This window comes from Nematolebias whitei, chromosome 1 (assembly GCF_014905685.2).
Source record: "Nematolebias whitei isolate Nwh7 chromosome 1, NemWhi1, whole genome shotgun sequence".
Lineage (NCBI taxonomy): Eukaryota > Metazoa > Chordata > Actinopteri > Cyprinodontiformes > Rivulidae > Nematolebias > Nematolebias whitei.
Genome location: NC_056498.1, coordinates 53,758,320 through 53,781,706, shown reverse-complemented (window position 1 = coordinate 53,781,706; position 23,387 = coordinate 53,758,320). Strand labels below are relative to the sequence as shown.

At 38.3% G+C, this 23,387-nt stretch overlaps 1 protein-coding gene across 1 annotated transcript; it reads left to right on the top strand.

Moving 5' to 3' along the window:
- The first annotated feature begins 6,358 nt into the window (after nt 1-6,358).
- On the top strand, nt 6,359-22,811 carry LOC119425935 (collagen alpha-1(XIX) chain). Its single transcript, XM_037693528.1, has 7 exons — nt 6,359-6,517; nt 6,680-6,754; nt 6,828-6,927; nt 18,714-18,837; nt 18,928-19,203; nt 21,719-21,799; nt 22,659-22,811. Exons 1-7 carry the CDS (start codon nt 6,385-6,387, stop codon nt 22,809-22,811), a joined length of 942 nt encoding a protein of 313 aa, XP_037549456.1. The 5' UTR covers nt 6,359-6,384.
- Nucleotides 22,812-23,387: the final 576 nt, after the last annotated feature.

Genomic DNA, 23,387 nt, shown 5'->3' with positions numbered 1-23,387 from the left:
GGGTTTTAGAAGAAAAGACTAAAAGCACTGATAAGACGTTTTAATCTGCATCTGAAAATAAGTTCAATATTTCAAGTTGATCATTGCAATGGCCAAAGATAATTTATTTAATACAAACACAAAATTGTCCCTTTACCCCCTCACAGTTATGGTTTACCCATTCGTCCATTATCTTTACATTTTACCCATTGTCTTTCTTTCCAGGTTGCGGGGGTCACTGGTGCCCATATCCAGCAGTCACTGTGCAAGAGGCGGGGTACAAACTGGACAGGTCTCCAGTCTATCACAGAGACAAACAACCATTCACTTTCTCATTTTACCAAAGAGTTACCAAACGTTACCGTGTTGAGAATTGTGGGTAAAATCTAACAAAACTATTTGATTTATTCACACTTTACTGTGAACTTTGTTGCAGTTTTAAATGTGCTTTATAAATAAATTTGACTTGACTCACTAATTGTTTTTGTTTTTTTTGTCTGTGTGTTTAGCAGCATATTCATTTTTCTAATTCCATCCAAACCTACATTGTTTACATGCGCTGACTAATGCCAGTCTAGTTTACTGTAGGTTTTAACAGATTATATCTAGTACTTCCTTTTCATTTAGCTCTGACTCACATTTCCAAACTGTTTATCAATATATCTGGAAAAACACTTTCAGCCTGCACCAGGGGCGATTCTAGAGTCTGAACTTTAGGGGTGCTTGGTCCCCATTGCTGACAATGGCTCTTGGTTTGAAGAACGTGGTGGCCATTAGCATCAAACACATTCATAATGTGGGGGGCACACCCTGCTCGACGGCAGGTCTGGGGGTTCTCCCCCAGAAATTTTTGAACAACAGATGCCATTTCCTGCATTGTGGTGTATTTTAACGGGTTGTTAAACATTTGCGTTTACCTTCATAAGTAAACACTTGATTCAATAACTTTTTTAGAGTTAATGTCACAACAAGTAGTAGTATTAAGCTAGCGGCATGCAACACAGACGTGCTAGCTAAGATGCTACAGACGTAGCACTCTTTTCATTGAACTTAACACTTTGTACAAAATCAGTTTAGTGTTAACTGATCATAATAAACAAATGCTAAACTTGTGCAACCAGTAGTTACAGCATACTGTATAAATACACACATATAAAAACGCAAAACAAAAGCACAATTAGCTTTAAGCATTAACCTTTAATTTAACCATTTAGCATACCTGCAGTTACCCGAACATGCGGTACTTCCTGTTTATCACTGTTGTATTCAGCTGATCACGAGGTCGGCCGCAGGGCTTTATCATCTTTTACATTTTTTCAGACTGAGTGTAGGTTTTGGAAATGGAATTAACTTTATTACACCCTCTAAAGCAGAGCTATTCAGAGGCCACAGTTTCTGAAAGGCAGCAGCTCAGGGGCCAGACATCCATCAATTAAAATCATTTTGTAAATAAACCAAGTATTACAATGATCATTTAGCTTTTAACTACGTTTATTTTGTTGCATTGAAATCATAAATGCAATAAACAGAACCCAAACCCAGAACTGACAAAATAGATGGACAGACAGACTTTTTTTTTTCCCCACTTTATTTTTCAGGGGTGCCGAGTTAAAATTTTAGGGGTGCTTGAGCACCCCCCAAAAGAGGCTAAAATCACCACTGGCCTGCACCATTCAATATAGTTCGGGATAAACTTTTTCCTATTTTAGTACCTTTCAAAAACCGCGCACGTGCAAAACTAGTTGAACTGTAACGGACCAGAAGGAAAGGCCTGATTACACATTTCAACCTGCATTAACTGCAGTTGAAAACAACTTGAACGTTTCAGACTGGACGGTGAAGTTGCTGGCTTCCTAATGAAGTGTAGTATTGCACCATGGTATTTGCCTCTTTGACTAAAATAGTAGGCTATGTGGATTGAGTGACCCAGTGTAGTATAGACCAGGGCTGCCAGTAAAACGAAATGCTTCCACATGATTATGTCAGATCACAGTCTGCTGCTTTGGCCTCATAATTAAGCTCAAGTTCATCGCTGCTTGACAAGAACAGGCAGGTATAAGACTGAGGAGGATGAAAAGCGACTGTTCACACCTTTTGTCTTCCTCAGACATGCACTTTGAAGCAAAACTTGAACACTTTCCCCCTCTTTTTATTATTGCAGCTTACAAAAAAGAGCCACTTTGAGGACGAACAAATCCATTTAATTCACGCCTTTCTTGGGAGATTTTTGATTAAATCACAATACATCAAACAGTGTTTAATTCCTGCACCTGCTCTGTTAATAGCAGTTTGTTTGTGCTGCCTCCGGGGCCTAATTTCCCTCTAATAAGAAAGCTTTCAGAGTGCGCGCGCTGTTTGCAGAAGCGCAGTTCAGGAGGAATGATGACAGGGTGGGAGGGCCACTCCGAGAAACTCTAAAGGACCGCGATCGAGCAGGAGATCCCACTGAGACTTTTATTTCCAAGTCCCGGAGCCGGACTGATACCGTTATCACGCACGGATTATGCTTTTGTCGCAGCTTTTTTTTTTTACTATTATTATCATTTCTCTCTGCCTTAAAGGAAACTTTATCAGCATTTGTAAGTACTCCCACCTCAAATGCATCCTAATAAGGTTTTAATAAACGTGTCGACACGCTTATAATAAGTGGATTTTTCCTGCTTCATGTTAAAGTTTGCTGTTCTTTTTTTTTATTTTTTATTATTATATCCGCCCCGGGACACTTCTAAACTACCCCCATTAATAATGGGACTGTTGCGGTAAACATGTATTCTATATAATGCATGACTTTTAAGGTTCTCTTCTTCAGCCTGTAAGTATTTAGGATAAATAAGCCTTTCAGCGCGCGCGCAGAGAAACGCGCTTTTGTGTGAACATGGGGCACCGTGGTGTTAAAAAAAAAAAAAAAAAAAAAAAAAAAAAAAAGAGTTATTGCCTTTGCAAAGCGGCTGGGGCGGATGATGGAGCGAAACTTAAGTGTCCAAGCCTTGTTCTGTGTCTTATCTGAGGCGGTGACGCAATGCCTACACAGCCACTGTGTCAGTTTAGAGCCCAGATCGATGCAGGCTGACAGCAGATGGTCCATCAGTGTTATTGACTGCCTTAAAACATTTTTTAACCCTCTAGATGTGTATTCTTCTTGTAGGGTTTGGAGTTTTTGTAATATATGCTGCAGAGAGCAAAAATATCAGGAATAACATGTCACCTCCTGTCAGCCATGTGATACCTGTGTAGTCCTGCTTGTCTACAACCCAAGCATGCTTGAAGTTTTAGGTGGCATGGTCACCTCATCTGCAACCGCCATGACAGCTTGCTGCAGGCCTGCGTGCAGAACTTTTAGCTGTACTGAGAGCTGGTCATCTGTAAGGACATTTAATGAGGTTGTGAACATAGATAAGGTAAAACAAGTTTATCCCAGTCGTTTGGTTTTATATGCAGTTCTGAAATGCAGGTACGCATTCACTGTAAACAAAGCGCTTGGCCAAATATGCTGAAAACCATGAAACTTGAGTCGTGTGATTGACCTGCAATAGTTTGGTTGTAGTCTGTGGGGGTGAAAAGTATGGCAGAATCATCCATATAATTTTGGAGAAAAGACATTTAGGTGGAAAGAAACTGAAAAGAAAAGAGACTGAACTGTCAAGAATAAATAGCAAGGATCAAGCAGGGTGGTGGAGCACCATAAAGACAGGGCATGACATTCACTCACTTGTACAGCTTTTGCAAAACCATTCTAATCGAAACAAACATTTATATTTGCATACTTGGTAAGGTATATATAAATAAACTGGAATTAATTGAATTTAATAAATGCACTCCAGTGGGTCAAATCAGCTGCATTTCGCCGGGGCGGCACAGCGAAATGAAGCAGATTTGACGGTTGCTCCAGGCAGATGATGTTGTCAGTCTTTGGCAAGCCGATTGTCTCATTAACAGCCACTTTTACCTATTTCATGATAAAACGGAATGCCATACTACTCGACTGCCATCGAGCGGCTGAAAATGGTAGTGCTCAATATTTTTAGTCAGAATGAATGAAAACAGTCATTTCTCAGCCAAAAATTTGTTTATAAATATGAGAAAATCCATAACTATATGTTGCTTTGGCATATAAAAAATTACAAGGCATGCAAAAAAACTGACTTTGAGGGCAACAAATACGGTATGTTCCAATATATCAAAATTGGCTTTCATCTCCTTCTTTAATGGCTCTTCCATTTCCATTGTTGTCATATGTTCAGTCACTGGCTGTTCTTATACCCACTCAAATTATTATGTTTTGTTAAGGTCACAAAAAAACAAACTGTGGGGATTTTCCTACTTTATGATCGTTTTGGTGGATCTGAACTTCATGACTTTTCTCTGAGCACTTTTAAGATAAAGAGCACTGGTCACACTTTGAGAGTCTGCACATAAAGATGCAGCTAAATGTCGTTTTGTTCTGTGGAGGTCGTGTGAGCTGTTCAAAAAGATGTCTGCAGTTGATTTGTTCCCAGTGGAAATAGACAAGATCATCATGGTATAAGTATCTTCTTTGCATTGGGGTTAAAGCTGCACTGTCAAACAATAACAGGTGTTCAAACAGCTTATCCACTCAAAATAATGCTAATGCAGCACGTTTGGAGATGAAACAGACCAAACGTGACTAATATAGATTTTAATATTTGAGTATTAACTGTAGGTGTACCTGTGTGTGCGCGTTTGATTATATAGCTTTGCTGTGCTCCGTTAAACATTTTCATTGTTAGAAAATCCTTGAAGTTCATTTATAGCCATTTTCTGTCAAGAATAGCAGTGTGCAGTTTTTTCAGCACTTTTAAAGTTACTCCAAGTGTTTTCTTTAACCAAATTCAAGCACACACTCCATCCTCCACTGTGCTGTCTCTGCACGGGCATGAGTGCAATGCTAAGGATTTGGTTTGGCAGCGTGGACAAATGGTTCAAGAGACTGCCGTCCAACTGGAGGTTCCCAGGTTTGATCCTTGCAAATAGCGTTCTTGACCGGGACTCTGCAGGTATTTCCCAGATCCAAACACAATGGAGTGTTAATAGAGAAAGATCAAGGCTTTGACACCACGACTAAAGTGGCAGACAAGGAGTCAACGATTGTGTTGAACCGCTGATGTAATTACCCTGACATGCAAACTGTACAGGTTAATTCATTCACAACACAAATTAAAAAGGCTTTACAAGGTCACCTTGGCTAACTATTTAACAACCAAACCTTTAACAAAACATAGCTAGGGGCTAATGATTTTGCAGCAGCACATTGTTGACATCTGCATTCATCACAGCGTGGGAGACGCTAATGAGATCACAAGAATGAAGGACTCACCGGTGGATTCTCCTTACTGAGAGAGAGGCAGTTACCACACATGTGAGCTGTGTGTAAAATAATTGTGTTAAGCAAAGTTAAGTTTACAATAGAGTACAGTTACTGTATATCTACCATTATTAAACAATACTCAAATGTTGCCGTCCTAAAATTTTTAGGTAATCACAATGACATCCAGTTGTAGTTCATGGCTGTGAAACTATTCAAAGATTCTTGTTACTGCGTCTAGAATAATCAATTGCTGATGAAGTCATTTAAACCCATTATTTGCTCATATCTTCGATTAGGAAATTAAAGTAAACATTACTGTAATTGTTGTATTTTCTTCCATCCGTGTTTGGTTTGCCGTTTATTATACAGAGCTGTGAATCAATCATCATCTTTACCCGCTTCTTCCTTTATGGGTTGCAAGGATGACTCATAGGTCCTGGGTTCAATCCCCAGTCATTGCACATCTCGTGGTGTCTCTGAGCAGGACACCCAATCCCCAATTGCTCCCCGGGCATTTATATAGCTGCCTATTGCTCCACGTGGGTGTATCCCAGGCGCGATGGGTTAAATGCAGAGAGACAATTTTGTCTTTGTATGGGAACATACAATGTCAACACATACCACTTAGATCTATCTATCTCTCTATTTCTCTATCTTAAAATAATGTACACTATATAGTTTTATTATAACGTGGTTCCCAGTATCAAATAGGCTTAAAGAAACTTTTTATATGAAGTTAATCTGATAAATTAGACATTCTATGTGGCTTTATTCTTCCTCCAAACAAGCTATGCAACATGCTTGGAAAGCCCCGAACTTCGGCTGCACAGTTTCTGGACATGGTTAAATCCGTTTGGCCCGTATTCCCCTCCAGCACTTGATTGCAGAAGCTGTCAGCTCTACCAGCTGTTTCCACAGCTTTCAGCAGCGACGCTAAACTCAATCATTACGCCTTCTAAATTCTCCGAGTTACACATTTGTTGACTGATGCTTTTTCCGAATTATCCCTGCTTGGCTTATTATTCTAAATAAAAAAAAAACTATTTTGGAATATATATAATAACATATCTGGTCTACTTATGTTCAGGTTTTCAAGTGGACTGCCTTCCAGCATCAGAGCCATGATTTATTACTTACTAAGATGGGTTGCCTTTTTCTGGATTGTGAACTCAGTTCCTCGCACTGCTGGAATGGCAGTGAGTGAACGAACAGGTATGTGAGTTTATTATTGAGTTTCTTCTGTTTTTTTCCCTCCTTCTCGGCACAAAGTTACTAAAAAAAGACCCCCCCCCCTCAAAAAAAAAAAAAAGCGTTGAATGGATTTGCACTGTTCAGAAACGACCACAAAACAATCTCTTGGTGGCTTTTGCTCAGATGGCTCGTGTCCCCCTCTGACTGTAGAAGACCACAGGTTTTCTGATAGTTTAGATCGTCCCCTGGAAATCACAGGTACGTGCTAAATTTGTTCTTTGGGAAAGTCAATATTAGGTTTTATGGTGACATACTGCGGTCTTGTTCACAGGATTTGATCTCACTGAAAAATTCCTTCTACGAAAAGGAACAGTCACAGAAGACTTGCCATCGTTTCGATTAGGGAGCAGTCCGCTCATCAAGCCAACAAAGTAAGTAAGAAAACTTGAAAACTGAACATAAATCCGTAAAGTTTGTCTCATCACAATTTACATTTTGTCTAAATACTTAAAAAAAAAAAAAAAAGTCTTCGGTTAATCCAAAATGCTGCTGCCAGTCTTAACTGGAGTTAGTAGGGGAGATCATATCTCTCTGGTTTTAGCTTCTCTCCACTGGCTCCCTGTCCAGAATTGAATTTAAGAGCTTACTTCTAACCTACAAATCTCTCAACAACCTTGCTCCATCTCATATTACAGATCTTATTCTTCCATATTTTCATAACAGTGCTCTTTGCTCTCAGACTGCAGGCTTACACGCGGTTCCTAGAGATTTCAAAAGCAGAATGGGAGGGAGATCTTTCAGTTATCAGGCTCCTCTCTTGTGGAACCAACTTCCAGTTTCTGTCCATGAGACTGACACATTGTCTAGTTTTAAGACTTTCCTTTTTGATAAATCCTATAGTTAGGGTTGGCTTGTTATGCTGCTATAGGCTTAGACTACTGGAGGACAAATTGATCTCATTTCCTTAAATGATTAGCTAAAATTGAATAGTTTTCATGTGATATTATTTCAATCTTAACATGTGATTCTTGACCTGCCATTGTGTATCTGTTCCTACCAAACCCAGCCAGTCAAAGCAGATGGCCGCTTGTCCTGAGCCTGGTTCTGCTAAAGGTTTCTTCCTCATGGAGTTTTTCCTTTCCACTGTTGCCTTCATGCTTGCTCAAGATGAGAGTCTGTGATGGAGTTAAATTCAAAGCAGTCTGCTCCTCAGAAAAATAATGTTAACTTATTATTTTTATACATGAATATTTCCATTCACTGCCCTGAGATGTCTTCAGTTGTGACTTAGCTCTATATAAATATACTGAATTGAAGTATGACTAATTACACTCTTATCCATTTCTAGTTTTTCTGAATTAAAAAAAAAAAAAAAAAAAGCTTCAAAATGAAAATTATGAGAAGGTTGAGCTGAAGCATCTCAGAGTCAGAGTCTGAGTCAGAGTTTCTTTATTGTCATTCGCACCTCATGTGGTACATGTGGTGGAGCGAAATTATGTACACAGGGTCCCAGTTACATCCAACAATAAAATGTATAAGAAAAACAGTAATGACATCTAAGATATGAACTAAGAAAAACATCAACTAAATATACACTAAGCACTCATAACATAAAACATTGAACATCAGCACAAACATGAACATGAGTCTGTGAGCAGATGTGCACGCATGAACACATCAACATTGAAACAGATCAGCAGCAACATGATAGTTTTTCACAGTGATTATTCTAGTTAGAGATTCATGAGTCCAACAGCCTCAGGGTAGAAGCTGTTCCTCAGTCTAGTGGTTCTACACTTAATGCTCCTTAACCTCCTTCCTGAGGGGAGTGGGGCAAAAAGTGTGTGTGCTGGGTGGGTGGGGTCCTTCATCTCAGCACACAAGTCTCATTTACCCTATATACAAAGTAATAAGGGCAAGAAGCAGTGAGGTGATCTGAAAGACAGAATAATTTGAACAGAATTATTTATATTACATTTATTCTAGAAATCTCCTTGGAGTAGAATATGGGACAAAAAAAAGGGACATTAAAAAGTCCAAGAATGCATAATAAGATGAAAATTATAAAATAGTGGCTGAAATGACTCACTAAAGTGTAATTTATGTTGGAGCTTTAATCGCTGACTGGATGGAAAGTGGAGCGACTCTTATTGCAGAAATATGTTAAAATATAATTGTTCATTGCACCTTCCAGTTATTTCCATCATTGCTTAAAAATAAAGATTGGAGTTATTGATAAAGTTGTGACGGGTGACGATCTGCTTTTCAAAAGAAATATGTACCTTGAGATTGTAATAGTTGTTTTGTGTCCTTAGGTTGCAACAGTGAAAGAGAGCGTTGTCATTCTCCATGGAGGGCAGGATATTTTTAGTATCTTTACATGCAACTGTAAACATTTACTGCCCCGCTCCTGCTGGCTAGGTGAACGTAACTTTGGGCTGGATGATTTGTGATCCGCTTCCCTGTTTTGTCAGCCAGCTGAAAATACATTTATATATTTCAGCCCCGTGCTCAGTCTGGACCCATAATGCAAGAAGATGGTGGTTCTCAGTGACGCTGCTGACAGTGTCGTTGGTTATAGTGGCAAGGCTGTGATCCCTCTCATATCCAATTATCTAAGTAGTTTGACAGGTGATACTGTGTGTCAGCTGAGGAGGGAGAGCGAGGGGAGCTGCATGGAGAAGGAGGCCCTTCTGCCCCTGCCACAACAGCAAAAACATGGCTCAATTTGCCTGTAGGATGTGTCTTTATTGTCCATCTAGCTGATGATCTGCCAAGGAGTTGGCACAATACACATTGTGGCACATAGATCATAGCTAACACACACACACACACCAAGTGAAGGGACAGAACGCCTGACAACGCATCATCATCCATTCTGTGGTAAAGTTTGTTTGCGTCTGCCAACTTCATATATAATCAGATTTACATTACAGTACAGCATGTATTGTAATGTACTTTTTGCTGTTTAAGTCACAACTTTTTCCATAAATTTGCATGCCCTGCGACTTATTTACATTTTCTTCCCATATTTATAACCCAATTTTTGGCTGAGATCTCACAATTTCATTAGAGGGCCATTGGCTAGTATGGCAAGCCAAGTGTCTCAATAGGTAAAAGTGGCTATTAATGAGACACTTGGCTTGCCATACAGGCCAATTTCGTCTCGCTCCAGTACTCCTGGAGCAAACGTCAAATCAGCTGCATTTTGCCGCGCTGCCAAGGCGAAATGCAGCTGATTTGACCATTAAAGTGCATTTATTAAGGAAAAGTTAAACTTAGACACACCTTTGATATAATGTCGAGCAAACAATTGTTTTTAAGCGTTAAGTTAAATTATTGTTAAAGTCCTGCCGTGCACGCTCCTGCAGCCTCCATTTGGCAGCTAAACAATTTTTGGCACAACACCAGCTCACGTTTCCGGGTGGTCAGCGGTGACGCGTAATAAATAAGACTTATACAGTGAAGCTATTTATTTATGATTTTTTCCACTTTAGACATATTTGGACTGATGTGACTTATACAGAGCAAAAACAGGAGTGGTAATTCAACTCACAGAGTGTTAAATTTGACACTCTTTCCAAGTTTAAATAATTCTCACAGATTCCGAGTTAAAAGTACGCGCTGAAAAATGTTAATATTTTAAACACTAATAGTGTTAAATATCTGACACCCTTGGTGTTGATTTATGACACCACTTAAGTGCACTTTCAACTCAATATAGTGTTATTCCCTTTCACTGTAAGTGTTAATTTTTTAATTTACATTGTTATTTTTTTACACAATTAAGTGCTTTTAAAACTAAAATTGTGTTTTTTTTTATTTTTTTATTGTACTCTGGCAATCCCCAATTGGGACATTAATGCTCTGCATTTTTCCCATTGCGTGTGTGGGTGCGCATTTGTTGGGCTGCCATCTGGGGGGCCTTGGGGGCCTTGCTCATGGGCCCAAGGTGGGTGTTGCACTTTTCCCACCCACATTTTGATGTTGCTGGTCTGAGAGTTGAACCTGGGTTGGCTGGAGATGCTCTGATCACAGGCTCACCCTCTCTAGCCTCTGTGCCACCACTCCCCATTTTGTATGCGTTTATTTTTTAACATGCATTCTGTTATTTTATGAAACATATTTTTAACATTAAAATTGTGTGATTTCCTTTCACTATCCGCGTTAAAATTCATTGCTTTGTTTTACAAAACATTAAAAGTGCATTCTGTGTTAGCTAGCCTAAGTTAACACACACCACTCTACGTTACATCATAAGTTCAAATGTGTTGACCAGCAACAGTGAGCAAGTAAAAAAAAAAAATAAAAAAAAATCTTTATTTTTTATAAAAAAATTAAGCAACTTCCCAGCACCATAGGAATTAGCACAAGATCAGTCACAACTTAAACATTTATCAACTCCACCTGGACTGAATCTAACTCAGTCATGGGTGTTAACAACTCGCTTGACTGACACCGCTCAGAGCTTTTTGATCACCACAAATCAAATCAAAACGCTCATCAACTAAAAATTATTAGCACTGAAAAAAACAACATTACAGATTTTGCTGTTTACGGCAGAGTGTATGTAATTACATACAAAGTACAATATTGTACGTATAGTTCGTCTGCCTGAAACAGGTCTCTCTTGTAAAGGATTCCTCGAACTAACATGTATAAATAAAGGTTGAATGGGAAAAAAGTATGTCTTCACATGCTAAATATAAAAATAATTTATTTATCATCATCTGACGCTGAACTCAAAGGCGAGCAACAATGTTTTGTCCACATCTGTGTGCATGCGTTTGTCTGTACTGTCAGGGAAAATAAATTGTGAATCATTGGACAGATTTCGGGGTGGCACGCTGGTGCAGTTGGTATAGCTGTTGCCTCTTAGCGAGACGGTCGCCAGCTCAAATCCCACCCCTGGACCTCTCTGGGTGGAGTTTGCATGTTCTCTCCGTGCATGCGTGGGTTTTCTCCAGGTGCTCCAGTTTCCTCCCACAGACCAAAAACATGCATGTTAGGCGGATTGGTAACTCTAAATTGTCCCCAAGTGTGAGTGAGAGTGAATGGTTGTTTGTCTCGTTATGTGTCACTGATGGACTTGCGACCTGTTCGCCCCTCGCACAGTGACTGCTGGACATGGGCACCAGTGACCCCCGCAACCCAAAAACGAAGAAGCGGGCAAAGATAATGGATGGATTTGGCAGATTTCAATGCAACTTTCAGAGCAGACTCAAAGGATGTACGTCTCCAACTGTTTTAACATTTGGAGTCAATCCAAATCAAGATGGCCACCACAGCTAATAAACATAAGTTACCACAAACTTACTCATTTGTACAGATTGAGCTAAAACTTGATGTGATAATAGCTGAGAGTCATTCATTGATACTCTGAGCAGGATATTTTGCAAATTGCATGCCACTGTGCATAATGTAATTTTTGTGGTTTGACAAAAAGAACTCTGTTGTTTCTTAACATAGGATGATCGTTATCACAAACTTTGGCATGAACAGTGGTGGGCAATATGCCTTCAATGTCTGTCTGTGCAACGGTTTCACAAAGGAGGTCTAATGAGTTCGGTTTTTGATTTATTAGAAAACGATGAAAAGTGTCCAGCATATATTACGGCTCTTTTTTTAAATGGAGGCTATATTGTCCTTTTATGTGTTGAAATTTCCAAAACATGTTGCCCTTTTGTAGCCCCAGAGGCAATCAGAAATCATGAAAGCAGCTGGTTCTTTGAATCTATTGTCTCTGGAGCACAATGTTGTTTCTCCTCTTGAAATGGGAAATTAATTGCCATTTCCTTTGTAAGTAACCACATTTTCTCATAATGCGGTTTACGCTCTGTTGCTACTGACAAACAGTGTATCAACTCGCCATGGTTTGCGCTTCAGTCTGTGGTTTCATTGATTTGTGACTGTCACATTGGTTCATTCTTTGTATCATTTCACTGTAGTCTGTGAAGTCGAACTCACAGCTCCTCATATTATATAAAAAAAAAAAAAAAAAAAAACACACGTCTCCGCAACAAAACAAACTTTCTCTGCAATTTTTCCTCTTCTTTTTGTGGCTTTTAAGTTTACTGCCCTGCAGATATAAAAGCCACATATTGGCAATTCAACACACTTAGACTTATTTTCAAATCCATACAATTTTGAAAAATGCAGCTTTTTATATCAACACTTTGCCTACATTCAAATAAAGCAGTGCAGTGTAATTTCTTCACACAAATACGAGACTCATCACCAGACAAATGTTCTTCCAGATCAAAGGGATGTACTTGATAACTGGTATTTTTTCTATCAGGCTGGCAAACAGAGTGTTTCTTTCACTCCTCAGTCTGAAGAGTGCTTATGCTCCTTATGCATTATGCATTTGGCACATTCCAGGATTGAGTGACAATGACAGGGATGTGAGCCAACTAGGTTACCCGTTGAAGTTTGATTGTTTCAACTGCAGCAATTTGACTCCTTCAACTCTGTTTTAAAGAATTCCCAAGGATAGGGTTTCTTTTTTACCAGTCGGGTGGCGTTTGTCATTTGTTCAAACTATTGTTTGATGATACAGAGGTGTTGGCTAGGAAATTTGCATGGTGAATGTTCAGTTTCCACTGGGCACATCATTTTTCTCCTAGAAAAATGGCTATATTGTTATCCTTATTATACTGTTTGTGGTCTAAGTTGTTCCATACAGGTTGAATAAATGAAGCATTTCCTTAATAGACAAGCATTTTCAGTTGGCTAATTTGTCTTCATCACAGTCACTTTATTGTATACAATCACCACATGACTTGAACTAAAATAAAACTTTATGGCTGCATGTAATCCAAGAGTCAATTAAACTTTGTTTTTTCTTCCCAAAGCATATTAGCCAATTCAAATTAGTCATATTTAAATGAGGCTTGTACGAGACAGAGTTGGCAGAATTGCTCACTTACTGTAAAAGCGTTTTTGGCAGTGTAACATAGAGGTAGGGAGATTAATTGAGCATCCTTCTTATTCACTCATTAACTCCTGCTTAAGCATGCAGAGCCACATTTCTGCGAAGAATTAGACAAATAGCAATCAAACTGAGTAACACTGTTTAGCACAAAGTCACTGACATCAGTCAACACAAGGCCACAGAGCTTTAACCCTCTGGGCTCTTATTAGAGATCAAGTGCACAACACAGAGGCACAAGGTGTTCAAATAGATGTAAGCTTGCTAATACTAAATATAAAATAAAAGTATGAATTTTGTGGCTCTAAAATAAGCTGTTCTTTACTCTGCTGTCTCAGTTACCTTGAATATGAATTATAAGTTCAAACCTCAAGGTTCACAGTTTTTCCCCTTTATGTAATCATTTGCTTTAAATTATTGTACTCACACACAGGGGTGAAAGTAATGAACTACAAAATACTCACGTTACTGTAATTAAGTAGATTTTTTTTGGATACTTGTACTTTTATGAGTCTTTATTTCAAGTGTGTAATTTTACTCACACTGCAGTACAATTTAGATCATGTTTGCTACTTTTAAAAATCAGAAGTCACCATTAAGTACGGCCACAATTTGACTTAATATTCAAACCGTCCAGAAGGCTGCAAAGTTCAGAGCTCGATAGTCATCATGCTTGTGCTAGAAACACTATGGAGCTCCTGAACTCCTAAGAAGCTCTCTCTCTCTCTCTCAAGCTGAACACATCTTTCCCTGCCTCTGCTGCATGTGAACAACTTTTTAGCTGTGCTGGTCTACTCCACAGCCAAATAGACTGTTAACTAGAAAACCAGCTCCTGCTGACACTGAACAAAAGGTTCAGAAAGTGAAGGGTGACAAAAATGTCAGAGTTTAAGAAAATTACCTGCCTGTTTTTCGCTGTGTATTTGGAAGAGTTCAAACTGTTCTGTCGGTTCAAACACATTTGTCTTTTTAACAAACAAAATTCCTGCTTTATCTACATTTGTTTACAAAAGAAATGGCCTTAGTGTAATTTTTCTATACTTTATTGTTCGTCTGAGAAATGTGCTTTGGATGTAGCCATCAGTGGCAATTTTAGCCTCTTTTTGGGGGTGCTCAAGCACCCCTAACAATGTTAGAAATCATTAGGATTTTGTAAGAAAAATTTCTCAAACGTTACATTCACCAAAATATTGAATCAATTTGGAACCAATATGGAATAAATGTGCAGCACGGTGGCGCAACTGGTAGAGCTGCTGCCTCTCAGCGAGCAGGTCCCTGGTTCAAACCCCGGTCCAGGGGCCTTTCTGGGTGGAGTTTGCATGTTCTCTCCGTGCATGCGTGGGTTTTCTCCGGGTACTCCGGTTTCCTCCCACAGACCAAAAACATGCATGTTAGGCTGATTGGTAACTCTAAATTGTCCCTAGGTGTGAGTGAGAGAGTGAATGGTTGTTTGTCTCGTTTGTCTCTATGTGTCCCTGTGATGGACTTGCGACCCGTCCAGGGTGTACCCCGCCCCTCGCACAGTGATTGCTGGACATGGGCACCAGCGACCCCCGTGACCCAAAATGGAACAAGCGGGTAAAGAAAATGGATGGATGGATGGATGGAATAAATGTTGACAGTCTTAAATGGGCCAGTAAGTTTTTTGCACGAGTCAGATTCTCAACACCACCTGTCAATCAATCCAGTGGACTCGTCAGCAGCTGCTCAATCAGCGAGCTCAATTTGACACAAAGTGAAACGGATAGAGGGAATTGGAGTACAACTTCTTACCTTCCGCTCTGAATCAATTCATTTCCAGGAGGACAACTCTTTATTAAAAAAAAAAAAAAAAAAAAAAAAAAAAGGAGGAGGTTTGGTGTTCTCCATGAAATCAACTGGTTTAGAGAGGCAGGTATGAAGTTGTACTCCCATTAAACAACAGATAGTCCAGTTTAGGGTTTGTTTATTGGCCGTTTCTTCTGGCAGTACACACATTAGTAAACTAAGAAAGTAAAACTTTATTTCTATAGCACCATTCACAGACATACGGTGCTTCACAAAGGCAAGACAATTAAAACCACCACAAGATTAAGTAAAAGCCTGTCTGAAGAAAAATGTCTTTAGTTGATTCTTAAGAGTCTGTGCAGCGTAGGGACAGTGGGAAGGCGTTCCAGAGCCTCGGAGACACCGCCCGAAAAGCGCTGCCTCCACGGGTTTTAAAATGGGTTCAGGGTACAGACAACAACATTTGACTCAAAGACCTAGAGTCCTAGATGGAGTTAAATGATCCAGAAAGGTCAAGAATGTATTTAGGAGCCTGGCCATGGATAGCCTTGAAAGTTAAAACCAGAATTTTAAAGTTAATCCTCAAGTGCACAGGAAGCCAGTGCAGGGAGGCAAGAACAAGAGTTAATGTGCACTCTTCTGTCAGTTTTAGGCATCTACTTTATTCAAAAATTTCTGCGGGGAGGACCCCAGAACCCCCACCAATGTGCCCCCCCCCGATTTCCAAATGTTCAAGCTAAGAGCCATTGTCAACACTGGGAGTCCAAGCACCCCTAAAGGGCAGTTTCTAGAATCACCCGTGGTGGCTACAGTAAATTGAATGCCTTCTATTAACACAAAACATCAAATGGTTAAAAAGTTAATACTATGAGTAGTTTTTCAAGAAGAGTATTTTGTACTTTTCCTTAAGTATTTTATAACACCAGTACCTGAGTACAATTTCTCAGTACTCTTTTCACCTCTGCTCACACATAATGAATTGTTTTAAAATCCAGGTACATGTACTGAAGCTTGATATTCTTTGGTGTATTTGTATCAACTATAAAATATGTATAACTTGCTATGCATCTTTCAATATCTACTTGTAGCGGAAACCTTCTTAACCATTTTTTTTTTTACTTGGTGTACTTGTCATGTTAGTCATGTACCATTTACACTAAAATTTCTTGGAATACAAGAGAAGAGGGGTATGAAGCTCTGAGAGAATAGGAAAATGATATATTGGAGTGAAAACTAATTTCCAACCTGTCTAAGGAAGCTGTCTATCCCTTCGTTCTTCTACTAGCTGTGCTCTGCTTTCTCAATGACCTTATCAGTGCATTGTTTTTATTTTTGCAGATACTGATTTATTATGTTTACACTCGTCTATTTTCGTGTGCAATTTTAGCCTGGGGTAGAGATAGAGTTGTAGTATGTTAAATAATACAATTGGGTTTTCTTGTTGTTTTGTTTGATTCCCTAGAGTTCAAAATGAACAGCGTTCGATGTAGGTTAAGAGAGGAACTGTTGTCCATTTGACTCAGAGTGTGATTGTAAATAGATAAGAATATCTATCCATTTCACAGTCTTTTCCATGAAGGGCCACATAGAAAAAAAAACATTATATTTAGAGTAGAATATAAAATATTTTTTTGCAATAATTTAAGCCAAGAGTGACCAAAGTGTGGCCTGAGTGTCATATGCGGCCCTTATAGTAATTTTGTGTGGCCCACAACTGCAACTAAAGAATGGGATAATTTTGATCCACATGCTTAAAAGATTCATACAGATGTAGACCTTTAGATTTAATAGTGATACTTTTTAAATGTTTAGGTTCAACAGCAAAACAGATTAAAATAATCTTTACAAAATAAGCGATATGAAGTACAATACAAATATTTAGCTATAATTAACCCCTTTATTTTACAACAACTTTCACTGACCTACCAACAATGTAGAATTCTGAATAATAATTCATAAAGCCAGGCTAAATATAATCATGTTTTAAAAGAATACTTTCAGTTGATTAAATAATCCATGGGGAGAGATTAGATAATATAAAGTGGTATCATCGACATCCAAGTTGATCAACTTTATCAATGTCCCTTCAAATCTTCCACAAATCTGTTGTAGTTGACTGCCAGCTGGAAGGCGTTTCAGAATTTCGATGACCATTTTGGGCCGTCCATGATTCAAACAAGTGTTTGAAGCTCCACCCTTTTTTTTTTTAAAGAACAGTTACTCATTTTAGGCTTTTGTCTTTGAAAATAAACAAACATTAACTTTTCAAGCACAAGAAAACATAAAAGACTGATGGACCAAGATGAAAAGCAAGAGGAGTCACAGGAATTATTAGATAAATAGGGCTTTTATTTTAACCCCAAAAGATTACACTTTACAAAAAAATGAATGATGAGCTCATAAAAGAGGTCAAAGGAACAAAACTGAACACAGGCAAAAAAAATGTGAACAAACTGGCTGCACAAACAAACATAACTGACCTCCAAAGAAAGACACACAGTGGTATATATACTGGCTGATCAGACCATTAAGACACATTAGGGAAAACTAAACAGAATACAATCTCTAAATACAACAACCATCACAGTACAGCTAAGTTTGATAATAAACTAAACACCAAAAGTGGATTTCAAAAATACTAAACTTTTAATGGAAATTTTCACTTAAATACAAAAGCTCTTTTCTTACATAAAGAAAATACATGTTCCCCCTCTCCAGCAGGAACTGGTGGTGCAGTCCAATCAGCTCCATGTATTTAAGTGTGCTAATCCCTGGCCACCATCTTTTGTCAACTTTAGAGTGTCATGGGTTTGGCCATCACATAGACCTTAAAAAAAACAACTAATAAATTAAATTATTTAAATAAATAAAAAGGTTAATGTTTATGAGGTTCCTAATGTCCTGGATATACAATAATTTAAACTAAACTTTTAGCCCTTCTCCAAAATACTGTTCAAAATGTTGAGAGTTGAAAACTGAGGGAGGGGGGAAATAAAACAACACTTTATTTTTTTTTTTTCTTAAATTCATAATTTTCTGGCCATTTCTTCACCTATAAAAACATTTGGTACCCCTTGTTTTAGCTTTACATCTGCAACACTTCACCCCTTTTTCATTCATTATAAATGCACCATGTTTAGACATACTGTAAACCTACAGCTGCAGTGTGTTATGTATATCTATAAGCGTGAATGTGAAGCACATGCTGTTCTGGTCTAGTAAAAAAAAAAAAAAAAACCTCCCTTCTTTGTCTTTGGATCAATGTGTGTATGCTTTTATTGTCTGAATGACAGGGGGGCCCGAGGAAAATTCATCACGCTAAATGGAATTAAGTTTCTGGGGTTTATTTATGGGAATGCCTCTGCATCAAGAGGGTACTAAAATGTTTTATTGATCACTGAGGGTGATTGGCCTGCTCATTCTTCAGCTCCCGTTTATTTTCGGTACTGAAATTGTCTTCAGTTGTTAGGACACCCTTATTTGATTAAAATGTGACTGTTGTATGAATGTGTTTTTTAGATTAATATTTCCTGACGGGTTCTCGAGTGAGTACTCCCTTGTGTCCATCTTCCGGGTGAGGCGGACTACGAAAAAAGACCGTTGGTATCTTTGGCAGATTTTCGACAAGTCAAGAAGCAGTCAGGTGGGGACTTTTCATCTCATATATCTTGATATTTACAAAAATATATTTTGCAATGAGATTTGTGTCCACATACTCCTCTTTTCTCCACAGGTATCTGTTGTGGTAGATGGTGATAAGAAGGTGGTGGAGTTTTCTTACCAAACCCTGCTGAAGACCTCCCTCCGCTACACATTCAAGAGCCGTGACCTGCATGCCCTCTTTGATCGCATGTGGCACAAGCTTAGCATATCTGTACAGAGCAACTCCATCTCCCTTTACATGGACTGCACTCTATTAGAAAGGAAAGCGAGTGATGAGAAGGACAGCATCGACTTCAGTGGATACACACTGATCACTACACGAGTGGAGGATGGAAAGCCCGTCGATGTATGTTCCATACCAAACTTTTCAAAACGTTAACCTTTTTTCTTTCTCTTCAAAACCTACTTTAGAATATTTAGTTTATTAATGTTTGATGTGGTGGCATGGTGACGCAGTTGATAGAGCTGCCGCCTATCAGCATGGAGATCCCTGAATCAAATCCTAGCTGGGGACCTCTCTGGGTGGAGTATGCATGCGTGGGTTTTCTCCGGGTACTCCAGTTTCCTCCCACAGACCAAAAACAAGCATGTTAGGCTGATTGGTAACTCTAAATTGTCCCTAGGTGTGAGTGAGAGAGTGGATGGTTGTTTGTCTTTGTGTCCCTGTGATGGACCTGCAACCTGTCCAGGGTGTCCACCCCTTTTTGCTTAGTGACTTCTGGACACCAGTGATGCCCACGACCTGGAAAGGAAGGAGCGGCTAAAGATAATGGATGGATGAATGGAAGGTTGATGCTGAAGTTTTTGCCTTTTTCTCTACTATTTATCATGTACAATCCATGCACCGTATGTTTTGCCCTATAAGTCGCAGTTTTTCGCATAATTTACATGCCCTGCGACTTATACGCCAAAGCGAAGTATTTATGGATTTTTTCCCATATTTATAAACCAATTTTTAGCTGGGATGTGACCGTTTTCATTCATTCTGACTGAAAATATTGAACACTACTATTTACAGCTGCTAGATGACAGTAGAGCAGTATGGCATGCCATTGTGTCATGTAAGTGACTATTAATGATACAATGGACTTGCCAAAGAGGGACACTGTCGTCTGCCTAGAGCAACCGTCAAATCAGCTTCATTTCATTGCACCGCCCCGGCAAAATGCAGCCAATTTGACCACTGAAGTGCATTTATTAAGTAAAAGTTCAACTGAGACACACCTTTACTACAAAGTCAAGCAAACAAATAGTTGTTTTTATGTGTATATCTTGTTAAATTTTGAAGAAATGGACAGCGACTTGCCCTGTACGTGTTCATGTTTCCGCGTATCGGCTTTTGAAAATATAGATGATTTGACCGTCAAAGTGCATTTATTAAAGAAAAGTTGGACTGAGACACAACTTTACTATAATTTCGAGCAATCAAATAATTGTTTGTTTACCGATTAAGTGTTAATCTTGTTAAATTCTTGTTAAAGTCCTCCCGTGCTTGCTCCCACCTCATTCAAAATCATTTGGCAGCCAATCGATTTTGGCACACCGGCCCACAAATCCGGGTTCGGCCCACATTTCCAGGAAGTCAGTAGTGACGCGTAACAAACGCAACGTGTCAGCGGTGACACATAACAGATGCGACGTATATGCCAAAGTGACATATTTATGTATTTTTCCACTTTATTAGACATATTTGAACTCATGCAACTTGTAGGGTGGTGTGACGTTTACGGTGGAAAATACAGTTACATATTTACTGTAATCACTTCAAGTACAGCTTTTTCCTAATTAATGGAAAATTGTTTCATAAACCTTTGTTTTTTTTAAAGGTGGCTCAAAAAAGTAATAATCCAAATATCAGTTTGCCTATTTGGTTACCTATATTGTGCAATAGACTTCATTCAGCAGGATTAACAGCTGATTCTTTTATTCATGTATTTGGTAAATTGTATAAATTTGAAGGAAAAAAAACCCATAAAGACTTGTTAAAGTATTTTAACAAGGCTTTGTGTTTATATGTTAATGTTTAAGGCTGTCTTGTAGGATAGGAAAACTGTCTAGCTGCATGGTGCACAGTTAGTACAGTTGCCCCAAAACAAGAAAGTCCTGAGTTTGACTCCTGGCTGGGGCCTTTTTGCATGGAGTTTGCATGTTCTCACTCTACTTCTTTACGTCCTATGGTTCCTTACAACCATAAAACAAAACAAACAAACAAACAAACAAAAAAAAAAAAAAAACAGTACTGTATACTGTATTAGGTTAATTGGCTTTTCTAATATGGCCCTTGAATGGTCATTTGGCTCTGTATGGGCCTGTGATGAACTGAATGTGCCCCAACCACTCACTTGTTAACCACTGGAAATAAGCACCAGCCCCCATGACACTGCACAGGATCAAGGGGTATAGAATACGAATTAGTGGATCTAAAACCGTGATCTATGTTGCAAAGCTAGAACAGTTAAAATGTAATAAACAGAGAATCACAAACATGGAAGAGGATTAATTCAATTCAATTCGGTTTATTTATATAGCGCCAAATCACAACAAAATTGTCTCAGGGCACATTACAGAAACCTTCACATGTATAAAAAAGCCAATTAGTGAAGTTCTCAATCTAAGGAAGCCAGCAGACATGTTGAATCCCACAGTACAAACAAACAAATAAAAACGTTTATTTTTCCTGAATTCTGACTTTATTCTCAGAATTTTGGGATTAAAGTCATAATTCAGGAATTGTTTTTGTTTACTTTGCACCGGGGCCCTATCCTCTTGTACAAACGTTTAGTTAAAGGTCTGATGTAATAATGACACTAATGAATGCTCTTTAATGGGTCCATCATTTGAGTTTCTCTTTTGTTTTACAGATTGAACTGAAAAAAATTGTCATTTACTGTGACCCCTACATGGCTGAGATGGAAAATTGTTGTGAACTGGTTGAAAATAAGGTAATTTTTTGTTTGTTTTTGTAAAGAACTAAAACCTGACTTTAATAAAATAGGAATAAAAAAGTGTAACAATCTATAGCTATTTCCAGAGATTGCTTCACATTAATATTTTTATTACATTTATGAGACAGAAAATTAATTATATACTTGTAAATATACTGTTTCTGTAGTCAATGTGTTCTGCAGTTCCAGAATGTATAGTGACATTGTAACAGTCAGGTAAAACAATGTATTTCCATTTTAAAATGTTTTTCATTTTTTGCATAAACCATATCTACAAGCCCACCTTTTGTTTTAGATTTAAGGGATGACTATTCACTGAAATGTGTCAAAAGAGATATTGTGACCTGTGACCATAGTTTTATCATTTTAAAAGAAAGATAAAAAAAAAAAAATTCCCGAAAAGTTTTTTTTTTTTTTCCCCCCATATAAACATTTTGCCTTGTAGCAACACGTGTGTGTGAGATCTGACAATTAAAGTGCAACAAAGGATTGGTTTCAATTGAAAAGGACAAGTGACCCTAGATAGAAACTTAATGAAAATCTTTCATCACCTTAAAATCAATAAGAGCAAATATTATAGTAATTCCACATGGAAGGATGAACTTTGACCCCTTACCATGATATCATCATCATACTGTCATGCTGGTATAAAGTTACAGTTACTCCTGGGTAATTGTCATGAGCCAAATAGGCTCTTACTTCAGTGTGTAGTCTGACTCCATGATGGCATAAAGCCAGGTTATTTTAGGTGAACTTGGCTGCATTGCTGTGTATTCTGTAGATTTTTATTTCCCTGTCCTTCAAGAAAGATTACAAAATAAGGTTTTTTAATGATGAAATTTCTGTATTGATCCAGTGTGGTGTCAAGAAGACAGTTAATGGGACATCCCCTCCTCCAGCTACAGTCCAGAGTCCCCTGATGCTGTCTCAGCCAGTCTCACAGTCCATTGACAGATGTCACTGTCCAGCTGAAAAGGTACGATCGATTCCTCCCAACAAGGGCCTCTGATTGAATAAGTGTGATTAGAGGAGAGACGGCTTTGATGTGATGCCGCTTGTACCTTATTCTTCATGAGAACTAAACAGCTAGTTAAAAGACATTTGTGCAAAAAAAGAAGAAAAATGTGTTGCTTTAGGGAAAGTGAACCAATACTAGTTCAACCTATTGTTTTTGGACAAACGCAAATCTTATTCACAATACACATTGTATGAAACATTGAAAAAATACTGATGCCTGGCAAGTTGAAATCCAAAAAGTTTAGTTTGCAGAGCTAAGTTGGAAATTTACAGACATGACATTTTTTTAGTACAAATAAATGAGAAACATGTAACCAGTATGTAATGAACTATATCTGTCTCTGATATTATTCATAATTTAAACAAATTATTTCATTTTTCTGGACTGAGTACTATCGTGTTTTGAATAATTAAATGTGGACGGAAACGTGTTTTAATTTCTGACTCACCATCAACAGTGAGCCGTTTATTTAAAAACGATATAAAACAACATCACACATTTACATTAATTGGCAGATTGAATTCAATAACAACTTAATTAATGAGCTTTACAATGAGAAAACCATAC